General features: G+C 43.5%; 2 protein-coding genes across 4 annotated transcripts in view; one reads left to right on the top strand and one right to left on the bottom strand.

Annotated features, from left to right (window-relative positions):
* Positions 1–4186, bottom strand: part of LOC124226386 (NK1 transcription factor-related protein 1-like) — an 18894-nt gene extending 14708 nt beyond the window's left edge. The window contains exons 1-2 of the mRNA XM_046639653.1: positions 4150–4186; positions 470–2103 (exon numbers count right to left, since the gene is read on the bottom strand). Of these exons, the coding sequence (XP_046495609.1) occupies positions 1076–2103; positions 4150–4186 (1065 nt within the window). The 3' untranslated portion in view covers positions 470–1075. The remainder of the gene's footprint in view (positions 1–469; positions 2104–4149) is intronic.
* MYRIP (myosin VIIA and Rab interacting protein) overlaps positions 1717–15268 on the top strand; it is a 338714-nt gene continuing 325162 nt past the window's right edge. The window contains exon 1 of one of the 3 annotated variants that reach the window (XM_046645561.1): positions 1717–1950. The gene's annotated coding sequence lies outside the window, so the exon portion shown is untranslated. The remainder of the gene's footprint in view (positions 1951–15268) is intronic. The other 2 variants (XM_046645553.1, XM_046645535.1) reach the window with 2 other exon arrangements.

Here is a 15268-nt window from a genome sequence, read left to right as displayed (position 1 = left end):
GGGGGGGGGGGGGGGGGGGGGGGGGGGGGGGGGGGGGGGGGGGTGGGCAAGGCTGAGACTCTAGCTCTACTTCTGACATCACTGGAACCTCTGAATCCACATGTGCCTGAAGTTGGACCTACCATTTCGTATAACAAAAGGTAAAAATAAGAAAATTAGACAAATATGTTTGGTCGTGTATATGCAGATTTTCTCTAGGAGGGTACACAAGAGCGTGATAGCAATGGTTGCCTGTAGGGAGAGGAAACAAGAGGCTGGGAGATAAGGCTGGGAGGGAGTCTTAACTGTGTGCCCATTTGCACTTTTGAATTTCGTACCATGCCAATGCTAATCAAGCATAGACACATGAAATTAAAATTGAATGTAAATAAAATAGAAACAAAATGCAAACTCTCTTCCACTTTAATTTGTGGATAATAAAATCCGTTTAAGAGATGACACCAGATCTTTAAAGAATCAACTCCTTTACCTTTCAAGTTCCCTTGTTAAAGATTTTTTTTTTTTTGCTGCTGCGGACAGATCAGCGAACCAGCCATCCATTTCTACTGCGCAAATGTGCACGGAGAGAACAACCTCAATTCGCCGTCCTGAGAGAGGATTTTCAGGGTTTTAGGAATCGCCAGCGTAGCTCCACAAACGCTTTATTCTGATGGAGTGACTTCCATTCTGCTCCTAAAACTGAGAGTGTTTTCACAGCTTAGTTATGGGGGCTGAGGCAGTCCGTCTTAGGAAGATCCTGTCTGGGCCCTCTGTCTGATGGTTGCAAACGCGCGATGGAGCCCCGGCCTGGAGCGTAACCTTTCAACTCCCAGTCGTTCTTCCAGGACCTGGAACTCCAGTCGGGAGCCCGAATGCCTTCCTCGCTGGCAGCAATCTTTGGGCGTCCTCCAAACAGCGCGGGTTCACTGACCCGGCCGCGCGGGCAGGGATGGGAGCTTTGGGATACTTGGGCGACAAGGAGCCTGGGACAGCGCCCTGAGCCAAGCGCGACCCCAGTCAATGCGTTTTAAGGAATGAACGTCTCTAGCGCAGTAAATTCATAAGAAAATTAAAGGCATCCAGATCAGGGGATGGGTTACCACGATGACTTTAAATACCCAAAGACTGTGAAGTGAGGAGAGCTGTCAGCGGAGAAGCGCCACGCCAGCTTTGGCGAGGCTCCGGAGGAAGGACGCCCACACTCTGGTCGGCGAGCAGCGGACTTGGTAGAGCCAGGCCAGCGCCGGATTTGGGTGACCCATAGCTCTGCGGTCAGGGAGAGTCCGGGCCCCCGAGGCTCAGGGGCAGGGGACAGGAAAAGTCTTACTTCAAAGCTAGTAACGACCTGAAGTCTTGCCTGGGGGCTCCCTGCCCGCGGCCCCGGCACTGCACTGCGCCGCGAGGGAGCGCCCAGCAAGGGGAGCGGGTCCCCGCCCCGGGCGCGCGCAGCCCAGTCCCGCCTCCTCCCGATGCGCCCCGCCCCTGCCCGCGCCTGCCGCTGGCGCGCCGGGGGAGCTCCGGAGGAACCGGCCGGGCAGGCACCCCCTGGCCCGGCGCAGGCGCGATCGAGCGCTGCCCCTCCTGCCGGGCGCCCAGCACGCGCCCCCGCCCCGCCTCCGCACGCGCCCCAGCCGCGGGCGCCTCTGATTGGCGGTCGGCCGGGCCAGCAGGTGTCGGCGGCGGCTGTGGCCAGGCCCCTGGCTGCCTGCGGCGCGGGCGCCTCCCTCGCAGCCGCTGCTGCCGCCGCGCTCCCGCCTCCAGCCCGCTCCCGGGTTCCCGCTGCGGCTGCGGTTCTGGCGGTCGAGGCTCCGCGGCGCTGCAGCTCAGCTCTGGCGCTCCGACCGACCCGCGCTCCTGCCTCGCAGCCTTCTAATTCAAGCGCCGCGCTGCGGCAGGTGCCCCAGGCATCCCAAAACGCGGTGGCCTGAGCCTGGCCGTCATCACGGACCTGCTCCAAGCTGACCACCCAGTGTGAGTACCGTCCCCTCCCCTCCGGCGGTTTTGCGCCACTCTCTCCCTTACGCTGCCGCAACTTCGGGGGTGGGTGTGTGGAGGAGTCTCTCACGTCCCCGCACACCCGCTGCGCTTCCTGAGCCGGGGTCCCTGGGCATGGCCCGTCTGCCTCTGCGGAGGGGCGTTGGAGGGGGGACGTTGAACTTGCTAGGGGATCGTCGCAGTCAGAACCGCCCCTTTCTCCCGATGCCTGGGCCGGAGCTGGCCTCTGCGTTTCCCTCGCGATTCCAGATCCCCACTGGCCACGTAGCGCTTGGGCTGCGGTTCACCGCGCACCTACTACGCTACGGGCGCAGCAGCAGTGTTCCTTAAACCACTGGGCGAGCGCCCCAAAGCAGCCCAGCGCGGCGGACGACTCTTTAGGACTCTTAATTTCTGTAAAATGGGGCTAATCAGGGACTTCGTCAAGGTCATGGCCGGTGCGCGGAGTAAGAACTCGAGTAGCTCGCGTCTGACCTGGTCCCCTGACTGCCTGCGGAGGGGCGCGCTATTCAGCAGGCGGGGCGGGGGTCACTTCAGCTCATCTCAGCCTCCTCTTCATCCTCTCTTCCCCCCAGCTCCGCCAGATTTGGAGAGGTCGGGAGCCGATCCCAAGGGACCCTACAGAGGTTTGGGGGTAGCCGCGAGGGACCTTCTGGATGAGCGCGGAGCGGAGCGATTCCGTGGTGGGAATCCCGGGACCTGCGGCATTTGCAGCATCCCTTTCATTCCCGGTCACTTAATTTATTAACGTCTCCGCAGGATGGGGGAATTTGCAAGGTGCCTGCTCTTAGATCTGACCTGCTCCGTTTCCTTCTACCAAATAAGCCCTGTCCCCGAGGATAAGTATCCGAGAAACTAACTGCCCACACCAGTTTGGGCCCAGGGACTTCCTAAAAGAAGCGGGTGCGCTCTGGGGTTGGCTCCCATCTACCCTTAGAAAACGCCTGGAGTCTGGCTTCGTTTCTGCCCGCCCCACTCCCTACCCCTTGATCTGGATTTGTTTCACACTTTCCCAGAGGAAGGTGGAGTCCCGTCCCAGAATGTGTAAACGTTGCCAGATGTGAATCGTCTACTCCAGATCCTTTGAGACAGCTCCTGTGGGGCTGTGGGCAGTTCTCAGAGCTTCGGGCTGAAGAAGGGTCGCCCCTCCTCTGTTGACACTGTCACCCTGTCCCTCCCATTCAGCCTTCCTCACCCCAACTCAGTGATGAGAAGACTGCTTAGATAGTTTTATGATGTCTGACATACGTCTTTGAGCCTCACTGTTTTAATCTATAAAATGAGATGACCCCTGCCTTTTAGTCTTCCCAAGGCAGTTGAGGTTCAGGGGACTTGACAGATGAGAAAGTAGAAGGAGGATGGTCCAGGAGGATTTGAGCTGTGGATGGAAGTGGGGGAGATTTAAAGAATTTTTTACAGCAGCCTCTGGGACTGTATTCATAGATCTAAAAATCCTTCTTTCCAGAGAAATTTAGTTTGCTAAGACTTTGAAAAGACAACTTTCCATCTTCCTGTTGATGTTCCTTGCCTGGCCGTGGGCAGGTGCTCTCTCCTAATCACCCACTCCACCATCCATAGTGTGTCTGTGTGGGCTCAAAGCCAGCCATCTCTATGGGGCTGGGGGTGGTCTGTGGAGTTGAGGGCTGTCTCTGGTGGTAGCGGGGCGACTGTGTCTGAGAGTGTGGGGTTGTCTCTGTGAAACTGAAGTGTATCTCTGTGGAGATGGTGTGTATCTCTGTGTCACGATTCTCTTGTGGTCTAGGTGTCCTGTGTGGAGGCGGAGGGGGAATTGTCTGCTCCAGGATCTGCTCACTTTTGAGAAAGTGAAGTGTTAACCATGCTCTGCAATTTAAACTAATAGTGGTATAGATGTGTCCTGTCTCCTTTCATCCTGCCCAGAGGGACAGAAGGAGAGGTCATCTGTGACCTTGGCCTTCAGAGCAGTTAACTCACGCAGACTGAAATACCTCATAGAGAACTGGGCATCCTCCTATTTTTGCCTTCCTGGTTATTACTGTGTTTGCACAGCCTTTTGTCTCAAAGGCAAGTTAAGGAGGGATGACTGGTCAGACCTTGGTGAATTTGTTTTAATGTTATAGTGAGGTTTGACATAATCACAGAAAATTGCACAGATCTGACCTGTAAACTCAGCGGATTTTCACAAACACAACATACCTGTGTAATCAGTGCCCAGATTAAGATCTACCCCCATGGGTAACTATCATCCTGCTTAGTTTTGTCAGGCAAGTTTTATTTTTATCACTATTCTTTATTTTATCATTTTAGTTTCAAAGCTAAAATGAAACTAATTGGTGATTTTCTACCTCCTTTTTAATGTATGCAAACCAAATGTAGTTCTACATAAGCCAGTCCAGAAAGCTAGAAGGAAGAATTTGGTCTTAAGATCTGGGGAGAGTCTGCACTGGTTGTGCCCCCAACACCCGGATCATCGGTTCTTGGGTGATGTAAGAAGCCAGACCCCAGATAGAACCGTGCTCACGTTGATAAATGGAGGTCAGTTTATTCATAGAATGTATTTGAATAATGCAAATCTGAAATAGTGTCATAAAATATGAACGAAGAAAATATATGACTGAATTCTCATTTGAAACATAAAAAATGAAAATATTTTGAATTCCTCAAAGTTAAAAATTGGTGGAGAATCACAGCATTTCAAGGCTGGGTGATTTATGAACTGTTTATGCTGTTGCCACAGGGTGGCGCCACATTGGCCAGAGAACTGAAATACCCACCATGCTTTCCCAAGGAAAGGAATCCCAGCAATAAAAGTCAATAGTTTGGGATTTCCAAAAGCGATTTCCAAGCGCTATGGTTTTTCCAATGTCTGATGGGCAGGCCCTCCTTCAGGAGCCTACTATAGGGCCATGGATAGAACCCTATCCCAGCTTTTTAGTGTGTTGGAGCTGAGGCCCTATTGCCTTCTCTTTAGTGTGTTGGAGCTGTGGTTATGTCCTTGGAATTTTAAAGAGGGTCAACTGAGAAGCTAACTTTGGTGTGTTATGACCCTTTGGTCTCATTTCACCCCAGAATTCCCCCAACAGTGTGAGAGAAGGAGTTCTGTTTTTGAGGCAGGTAGCTCTTTTCACAGAGCACTGTCCACGGTGAACTCGGAAGAATAAACAGGCCTGGGTGTAGGTAAACTGCTGCTGGAAGTAATGCCCTGTGTGTTCCGCAGGGTAGGGACCATGTCACCCGGGGCAACCACAGCGGGGCAGGGATGTATTCGGCTGGGGAGAGGGCTAAGTGGACTCACGCAGTGATCTTCTCCTGTCCATTGTCATTCCTTTTATTGTCAGTGTGACCGAGATGCTGTTTAGAAGATTATATTCATGGGCTGGCTGCCATGCTATGACTGCTAAGAATGTTGAATATTTGCCATGTGTAGGACACTATATATATATATATTTATTTATTTAATCTTCACAATACGAAGAGGGTGGCTTTCCCATTTATATATGAAGGAATTGGGCCCTGAAAATTAAGCACTCTTTCTAAGTTTGCACACTATGTGAGCCAGGGTGAGAATGGAGAGCCAGGTCTCTCAGACAACTTCCCCAGCTGACTTGTACCCTTCTGCAGAGTGAGAGGAGTCTTATGGAATCCGTTTGTCCTCCTTGGCACCTGGTACAGCCCTTTACATTGTAGTAGCTACTTAAGGCTGAGTATGGGATTACCACAAATGGAAGATTCTCTGCTGAGCAAGGGGGAAATCCAGACAGGGAAGGATGAGAATTGGGGTTTGAAGCCATGCAACCTGTAACGCTGGGACGGAGTCTGTGCCCATCAGAATGTGTAGTTTTAGTTTGTGTTTAAAATTTTATGTAAACAGAGGTGTGTCATTCTTTTTTTGTGATTTGCTTTTTTCACACAGCGTTGTTTTTTGACATAGGTTGATAACATATGCTGACAATTGTAGATGTGGTATTTCTTTGTTTGATATGCCAGAGTTTAAATGTTTCCCACTGATGGACAAAAAGGTGTTTTTACCTTTTACTATTATAAAAAATATTTCAAGGAATATCCCTGATAAGAATTTGTAGAAGGTGCAATATGTGTCTAGGGTATACGTCCCCAGAAGCTGAATAACTAGACAGTGGGATAAGCTTCATCAGCATCTGTGTGTTGCTTCAACCCTATCAGGTTTTGCTGATTGCCTTCTGAAGCAGCTGTGCCATTGCACCCCCCCCGACTAACACTGTGTCGGTGTTCCTTGTATCCTTGTATCTTTGTGCCTGCCTTTAATCAGGTGTTTTAATTTTGGTTAATCTGATAAACATGGAATGTATTTCACTGCTAGAGATCTTTAAAAAATATAGTTTGGTTTTCAAGTTTTCTATGCCTTGGTATTTTTTACTAGATAAAACTTCTAGATCTTTAAACTCATCTGAAATTTGTATTTCTGTAGTGTGTGAGGCAGGGATCTATTTGTTTTCCATATTGAAAGCCATTTATCCCCTTGTCATTTAATGAAGAATTAACTATTTTCTCATTTATTTTGTCGCTATCTCTGTCATATGCCAATTTCTTCTATATTTTTGGATCTGTTTCTGAACTCTGTCCTATTCTATTCATCTCTTTATGATTCTTGAGCTAATACTATTTTGGTTTAATTATAAAAGCTTTATAATAAATCTTTCCTTCTTAGCCTTTTTCTTCAAAATTGTCTTGGCTCTTCTTGAACCTTTAGGTTTCAACATGAATTTTAGGATTTACCCTAAATATCTCTTCCCATGGAAAATACTATTATCAAATTTTGGTAAAATATCGAATAAAATGTATTTTCTTGTTTCTTTTTCTTCAAATAAAGTGCTAATCAATTTTTTTCCATTATATCCTCTGAAATTTTGGTCCCCATTTTAAGTGGATTCACTTTAAGTGACTCTTCTGTGGTACCAGATGTCCTTGAATGATAAGGACCATATGAATATAACATTTTTTTTTGCTGAAGAAGATTCACCCTGAGCTAACATCTGTGCCAGTCTTCCTCTATTTTGTATATGGGCTGCCACCACAGCATGGCCACTGATGAGTGGTGTAGGTCTGCACCCAGGAACTGAACCCAGGCCACCAAAGCAGAGCACACCGAATTCAACTGCTAGGCCAAGGGACTGACCCCTGAATATAACTTTTAAATACAAATAAGATCGTTTTTTCTTTACTCAACAACATAATGTCAATGATTATTCTTCCATGTCATTATTTTTATCCTCCTAATAATTCATTTCATCTCTGTACCATAATTTATTCAACAAAATCATTCTTTTAAAACACTAAGCATTTTGTACTTTTTGTTGTAACTTTATCTTTATTTTCTTAGGATGAATTACTTTGTCAAAATTTGTTTACTTTTCTTTAGATTTTTGATACATATTGCTAAGTAGCCCTCCAGGAAAGTTTAGAAATTTATTTTGCTCTTGGTAGTGTATGAGTGTGCCAGATCCCCAAGCCTTGTCAGTGATAAATGTGATTATTTATCAACATTGCCAATTTCATAGGCAAAGGAAAAAACCCAGAATCTTGTTTTTTACTTTACTTTTCTTTTCTAGTGAGGCAGAACATATCTTCATGTTTGTTGGCTTTTCACAGCAGGCTTCACTATGCAGTTTTCCACGAGGGTTGTTTCTCTTTTACTTTCTGTAAAAGCAACTTGTGTTATGACTCCACGTTTTTGAGAGAACTATCAGATTGCTTTATATAGATCATGTTCATATTTTTAAATACCGTATTTTATTAATCTTTTCCTCTATGATGGACTTTAGATTGTTTTGGATTTTTTTGTTTTTTGGCCATTACATAGATGTGTGCAGTAAACATCTTTGAAATGTATTTATGTATATGCAAAAGAAATTCTTGAGGATGTGTGTCCGAAAGTGGAATTGCAAGGTCATATTTGATGTAAACTTACAATTTCACCACCTGTGCTAAATTGCTCTCCAGAGTGACTGTGTATACTCATTTAAACTTCCTTAGCAGTGTATACAGATACTATCTGTCACATTAAGGAAATAATAATACTAAAGAAAGAAGAACAAAGGTGTTAAAGTAAAAAGTATCTATGTATATATGTTTGTGTATATATAAATATCCTAACATTCATTTAGACAGCTCAGAGGTTTTTGACCTTTTCATCTCAATTCTTGCATCATTTCAGTGATTATATGTAAGTATATAAATCATAAACTTTATATAAATATTTGCTTGGCTTAGGAGAATTGGTGAGAGTTTAAGTAAAAGGTCAGCTATTTTGCAGTGCCTTTATTCAGGGCAGCCTGTAAGAAGAGGTGAGCACCTGTTGAGAACTGGAGGAGCCCCTCTACCCAGCTCTGCGCCCCCGACCCCGGGGTGTGGGTTCCATCACTGGACAATTGTTCCTTTTCATCATCTCTTCTTTTAAAATTTAGAACACCTTGGTTGGGGTACCTCCGAAGCAGTAATGTACCATTATCACCCTAATGCGAATGAGTCTATGTGATCAATTGCTAGTGATAGGACGACCACAAGAGCATGAAACTGCCAGAAAGTTATTGGGGAAAAGGCTGAAGGATGGACTTGGATGGAGGATGGGCTGGAAATCTCACCCACTTCAAACTTACTCTAAGAATCAATTCCACATTTATGTGAGGGCAGTAAAAAGAACTTCATGAAACTGTGCCTAAATGCTGTTTGAAAACTGTTTTTGGTTTTGTATTCAATCATGTTTTATTTCTCCCCATTACCTTCCCTAGGTAATTATGAGTTAATTTTTTTGCATATACTTATATACCTTTAGCTGGGGAAAGAAAAACACTCTATGGGAAGTTCTTTTGTGGTTGTGATTTACAGCATAATGCCACTGGTGCGACAGATTGGTGATCTGCCGCTGGGATGCACAAATCCATTCTGTGGGCTGACAGTTTAATCTCACTGAGCAGATACTTGGGAAAAGAACGCAAGACGTGTGAGGAAGGGTGTGTGCCTAGACTAGGGCAGAGGTGCCTATGGCCCCAGGATCTAATGGGGCTATTTGCCAAAGCCCCCAAATAATCCTCTGTCACTGACTCTTGGCTCAGATAACTATGTCATCCTCTATGGTTCTCTCATTTTGGTAGGAAGGGTAACTGTCTCAAAGTGTGCAGGGTCATTTTCTAGGCTTGGAAGCCTCCATATCGCTGGAGAAAAGGGAAATAACCCAAGCCTCTTTACATCATGTTTTTTTCTGAAGGTAGCCCAATCTGCATAAGCAGTGCTTCCAGCTCAAACCTCTTCCTGACGTCCTCTTGAAAACCATTGTCTCAAGATCATTTCACTTTGTCTGTGTAGTTCCAGCCCCAGAAAATATGGCAGGTGCTGTTCTTGCATTTGTGTTATGTAAGCGTGGTTTTGTTGTTTTGCTTTTTTTGAAAAACAGTTTATTGATTGTTAAGGGCTTTGATTTAATAGAATGACATGTAACCAGAGTATGTGAGATTAATCTCTTTTTTTATGGCTAGTTAGAGGAAAAATTAAAAATATTGTTTTAATTGGATCCTTGTTTAAAGTCTTTTAGAAATCCACCAGTTGGTTTTCAGCTCCTCGGTCCAGTAAATGTCGGGTGTCTCTCCCAGGCCTGCAGACCTTGTGGTCTGGTGCCTGAATGCCTGAGATCCCCTAACCGTCCCTTTGTGCTCCCAGTTCTGAATCCCTCCTTCTCACAGCTTGCAGGTACCTGATGCTTGCTCTTCCCACTGCTGCCATTCCCCTTTTTGGTTGCCCTCCCCTCAGACTGCTGCTGTTGGTGGATGGTGATGTAATGCTCGTATTTCCCCTTCTCTTCTATAAATGATCCACAAACAATGAGGAGAATGAGAGAGAAAAAAACGAAACACCAATTTTGGCAAATCTGGGAGATGGTTAAAATTGTTTCCCAGAGAAGGTGGAAGAGCTGTCAGAAGAAGCAAGACCAAGTGGGTGCATGAGAAGAGGCATGGAGGTGTACTCTGCGTGGTCAGTCAAGACCACTTCTTGAGAAGGCGAGGGCTGGGTGGGGCAGAAAAACTCAAGTCCATTGTAGGGTGGGACACAGTGGCAGAAGGAAGCCTGTGGAGGCTCCCAGCACCTCCTACTGCCCCAGCTCAACGCATTCTCTCTTTTGCCCTTGACCAATCTTGCTGGAGTTATTACTGGTTCTTTTCAGATTTTCCAAAGAACTACCTTTTGGCTTTCTCTTCTCTTTTGTATCATTCTTTATTTTATTTAATCTCTGTTCTCATCTTTATTATTTCCTTCCTTCTACTTTCTTTGGCTTTATTCTTTTTCTAATCTCTTAACTTTACATGATTAACTCCTTCACTTGAGCCTTTCTTCTTTCCCATATATCCGTTTAGCACAATAAATTTCCCTCTAAATACTGCTTTAGCAATATTCATATTCCACAAGTTTTGAAATGTAGTGTTTTTGTTATTGTTCATATGTAAGTTTTAATGTTTTCATTATGATTTCTTCTTTGATTTATGACTTGTAAACTTTTATTTCATTTTTTAATTTCTAGAACTTTTTAGCAATTATTTTTTCTCTTTTAATACATAGTGATTAGAGAATGTGGTCTGCATGATTCCAGCTCCTTGAAATTTGTTGAGACTTGTTTTATGGCCTGGTCCCTGGTTTTCACAAATGTTCCATATTTTTCTTGAAAAGGCAGTTATTGGTTGCAGTGATCTGTATATGTTCATTAGCTTAAGCTAGTTGATGGTGTTATTCAGACCCTCAGCCTTTCTTACTCATTTTTTTACAGCTTGATTAATCAATTATTGAGGGAGAAATATATAGAGGTGAATTTGTCTATTTCATCTTGTGCGTCTTTCCATTTTTGCTTTGTATGTTTTGAAGCAATGTGTTACTGGATGCATTCTGGTTTAATTTATTTCCTGGTCAGTTGAGCATATATCGTTATGAAACAACTCTCTTCATCTCTAATAATGCCCTTTGTTTTTAGGTCTGTTTTTGATAAGGATATACCAGTTTCTTTTGCTTAGTATTTGCCTATCTTATCATTTTCTTATCCTTTCACTGTCAACAGTTCTGCATATTTTTATTTCACTTATGAAACTGTTGTAAAGAGCATAAAGTTGCTTTATTTTTTCTAAACTATAACTTTTATTGTGAAAGTTATGTTCATTCACAGTGCTACTATTAATATATTTGGATTTTTTTTTTTACCATTTTGCTTTGTTCTCTCTCATTGTCCCACTTTTTATATACTTGGTTACCCTATCTAATTGCATTTCGTATTAATTTAGATCCTCTCTCCTACCCCACATTATATTTCCCTTCTCCATTTATTTAAAAACTTTATACTCCATTTCTATTTTCTAGGATTTATTATATGGTAATTTTAGCGTACATATTTACCTTAACAAAATCCAAACTAAATCAGATTTATTTCTGTCCTTCTGAGCAATTCAGGGACTTTATGTTTAAATATGATCACCTGTCTATCCAATTTATATGTTACTGTTGTCTGGTATTTTAGACTTTTCAAAACCCATGTATTACACTTTTTTATTTTTATTTTTTCACATGGTGTGCAACTTGTTGACAATATTATTCTACTGTCTTCCAACTTCCATTACTGCACTTTAAGAATTCAGCTAATACTCTGATTATTGTTCTTTTGTAGTATCTATCTTTTCTTTATGGCTGATTTTAGTTCCTTTTCTGTGTATTTGTTGTTCTACGTTTCACTTTGATGTATGGAGTAATGGGCTTCCTTTTAATTATCCCACTCAGGATTCACTGGACTTCTTAAATGTGAGAATTTATGTCTAATCAGTGTTCTGGAAAATTCTCAGTCATTATTCCTTTGAATATTGCTTCTCCCCATTCTCTACTATCACCTCTTAAAACTCTGATCAGATACTGTACATGGTGGACCTTTTTCCTGTGTCCTTTAACCTCTCTTCTGTGTTTCACTTCCTTTCTCAGTGCTGCATTCTGGGTTATTATTTCAGCTCTGTCTACCAATTCACTAATTCTCTTTTCTGCTGTGTCTGTTCTCTTTTTTAATCTGTCCACTGACTTTACATTAACTTTTTCAGATATGTGTGGTGATTTTTATAGTTTCTTGTTTATTAGTTATACTTTGATTAGTTCTTGTTTCCTTAACCATATTAAGCATACTTATTTGATATTTTGTATAAAAATAATTTCATTATTAACAGGAATTTAGCAATTGGAGAGGACTGGTCAGGCACTCTAGTTCTTTATTAATGTGGAATAAAGTGAGAGAACAAACAAGGGACCAAGTAGGGGGCCAAGCACTGGAACTAAGACCACCTCATGCAGACTTTCTACCCACCCCCATCAAAAAGGGCAAGAGGTGTTTGTGAGCTTGAGTAAGACTGAGCTCCCTCAGACATCCTCAACCTCCTCAGTAAGAACCAAGGGTGCTGTGCTCCCTTGGAGTAAGTCTGCCCCTACTCAATAAACATCAAAAGGAGCCCCTCACACTAGGATAAAGATCACATCTACTCTAGCCTTCTGCTCTCTGTTGACTGGATCAAGAGGAAACTTGAAATGCCCATCCCTCCTGCTCCTCGTCACTCATAGTCCCACCCCTACTCTGCCTTGAGTGGACCAGGACTCATCCTATCATGCCTTTTATCCCTGTTGTCAGTCCCCTGGTCTCCAAGGCCACTTCCCCTCAGTTCCTGATGACCTTAGCTCCAGCCTCTCCATCACTCTCTGCAGCACTACTCCTGCCTTATTCCTGGCAATTTCAATATACAGTTAGAGGATCCTTATGACATTTTGTCCTCTCAGTTCCTTGACCTCACATGCTCCAATTTTCTGTTCTCCACCTGACCCTGCCACTTTCTTCCTCAGTCATAGATACACATTTTCATTCCCAGTAATGGCCAGCCCTTTGTAATCTGTTTCATACATCATGTTTCCTGATGACCAACTTCAACCTTCTAATCCTTTCCCTCTCTTACTCCAATTATGACAGTCCCTCAGTGCTCCTGACTTTCACTTCATGATCCCTGACTCTTGAGGTCCTCTCCTTCTGCCTTTTCCAGATTATATTTCATGGTCTGCCCTATAATCAATCCTTTGAGTACACCCTCAGTTCACTTACCCTTCTTGGGCAACATTCTCCTCACTTGGTGGGACCACACACTGGTTAAATCCTAATCTCTGCCTCCTCCCGCCTGCATTTGTGCTGCTGAATGTGGCTGGAGAAGAACTCACAAGCAGTTGACTGGTCTCACATGGCCATGAATGTTAAGGTGGATCCTTAATGCTTCCTGATATTTCCCTGGTCTTTACACTCTCCTATTCTCTTCATTGGTTGTTTCACATTTTCTCCCGCCTCCTCACACATCCACCACATCCTCTCTATCCTCACTCTAACATAGAGAAAACTGAAGCCACTCTCGCTGAGAAAACTGAAGCCATCAGAGGGGAACTTCCACAGATTTGCTCCATCATCTGCCTACCTGCCCACATCTGTTGCCATGTACTCTGCCTTTTGTTCTTTCACTAAACACAAAATATTTATGTTCATATCTAAAGGCTGTCCCTCCATTTCCCAGCCCTGGAGCCCAGTTTCCTTGAATACTCAAGGATATCACTCCAGCAATTCTTCCCCCGTCTTCTGTATCACCAGTTTTCCTCTCTCTACTGGATAATTCTCGTTGGCTTACAATCATGTTATTTCTTCTTTTTTGGAAAACACTTCCTCTTCAACTCCCTTCCACTGCTAGCTATGGTTCCATTCCTCTGATTTCCTTTATATAAAAACTACTAAAAGGAGTCATCTAGATTCACTGTCTGCAAATCTCTCCTCCCATTCTCTGTTAAATCCACCTCTGCAGATTGCCATCTCGGCTTCATCACTTCACAAAAAACTGTCAAGATTGCTAATGACCACCATCTTATTAAATATAAAGGTCCATTCTCAGTCCTTATCCTACTTGACTTTTTAGCACCTTTTGCCTCAACCAATCAGTCCATCCTCTATGATACACTTTCTTCACTAGGCCTGGAGGATACATTCTTGATTTTCCTTCTAACTCCTTGGTAATTCTTTCTCTTCTCTCTTGCTAGTTCTTCATCTTTTGCCTCACCTCTTAATGTTGGAGTGCCCCATGGCTGTGTCTTTGATCCTCTTAGCCTTTTAATATATAGTCCCTCCTTACAGGCCTCATCTTGTTTCATGGTTTTAAGTACCATCTATGCCAATGATCCCCAGTTGTATATCTCTAGGCTGGACCTCTCTCTCAAACTCCTTGATGAACCTACTTGACATCTCCTCTTGGGTGTGCAATAATCATCTGCAAATCAACTTTAGAAAGCCCTGATCTTCCCCCCAAACCTGTTCCACCTGCATTTTTTTCTCATCTTAGTTGTTTAGGTCCCAATCAATATAATCAATATAAAAATATTAATGCCTTGTTTTATCTTCTTTTTTATGCTAATCTTTGAAATCTGGTGTGTATTTTCAAATCATAGCATGTCTCAACTTGGATGCTCAGGATTTTCATCAGAATTACTTGATTTATATTTAAATTTAATGAGATATACAGTTAAAAAAGTACATCCACATACCCAAGTTGCTCTAAATGTATTTAAACATTTTTCAATAGCTGAATTGAAGATCATTTAACAGGAAAAGTAAGAGTTGTTCTGCATAACATCTAGCCTTCTGTTGGTCAGAAGGAAGTTGAGAATTTTGTCTGGAAGACTCTCATTTATGCAAAATTGGGAGTGAGAGAAATGCTGGAATGTAGAAAAGAATGAGCAGATCTCAAAGAGTGGTCTCTTACTGCTCCTTCCACACCCCCATCCATCTCACCCTGTGTTCATTCTCTGTGTCATTGGTGTGCAGCTTTTGTTTACTTGTTTATTTCTTGGAAATAATTTCAGTGTCTCCTTCCTGAATAGGGATGGATCCTGGGTTACAACCCAGAACATAGTTGTAGCTACCTGGCATTATTTTCTTCAAGTGATTCCTCTCCAGATTCATGGAAGAGCTCATCAAATAATTATCCTTCCAGTGGAAATGGTTGTCTTACAGTGTTTCCATTCTTCCTGTTAGATATGTGAGAAATTCACCTAACTGCCAGACAGAGACACAGAGACTGAGATCTTGTGTTTTTCCCCTTTTAGACTCATTATTCTGAAGTGGTCTTGGAAATAAGCTTTTGGTGCTTGGGAGGACAGACATTCAATACTTAATACTTAACGTTAGAAAAATCTGATAAAATTGAAGAATTTTAAGAAAATGCCATCAATCTGTAGCATGGGCAGTTGGGAG

Source organism: Equus quagga, chromosome 1 (assembly GCF_021613505.1).
Source record: "Equus quagga isolate Etosha38 chromosome 1, UCLA_HA_Equagga_1.0, whole genome shotgun sequence".
Taxonomy (NCBI): Eukaryota; Metazoa; Chordata; class Mammalia; order Perissodactyla; family Equidae; genus Equus; species Equus quagga.
This window is presented reverse-complemented; position numbering and strand designations above follow the sequence as displayed.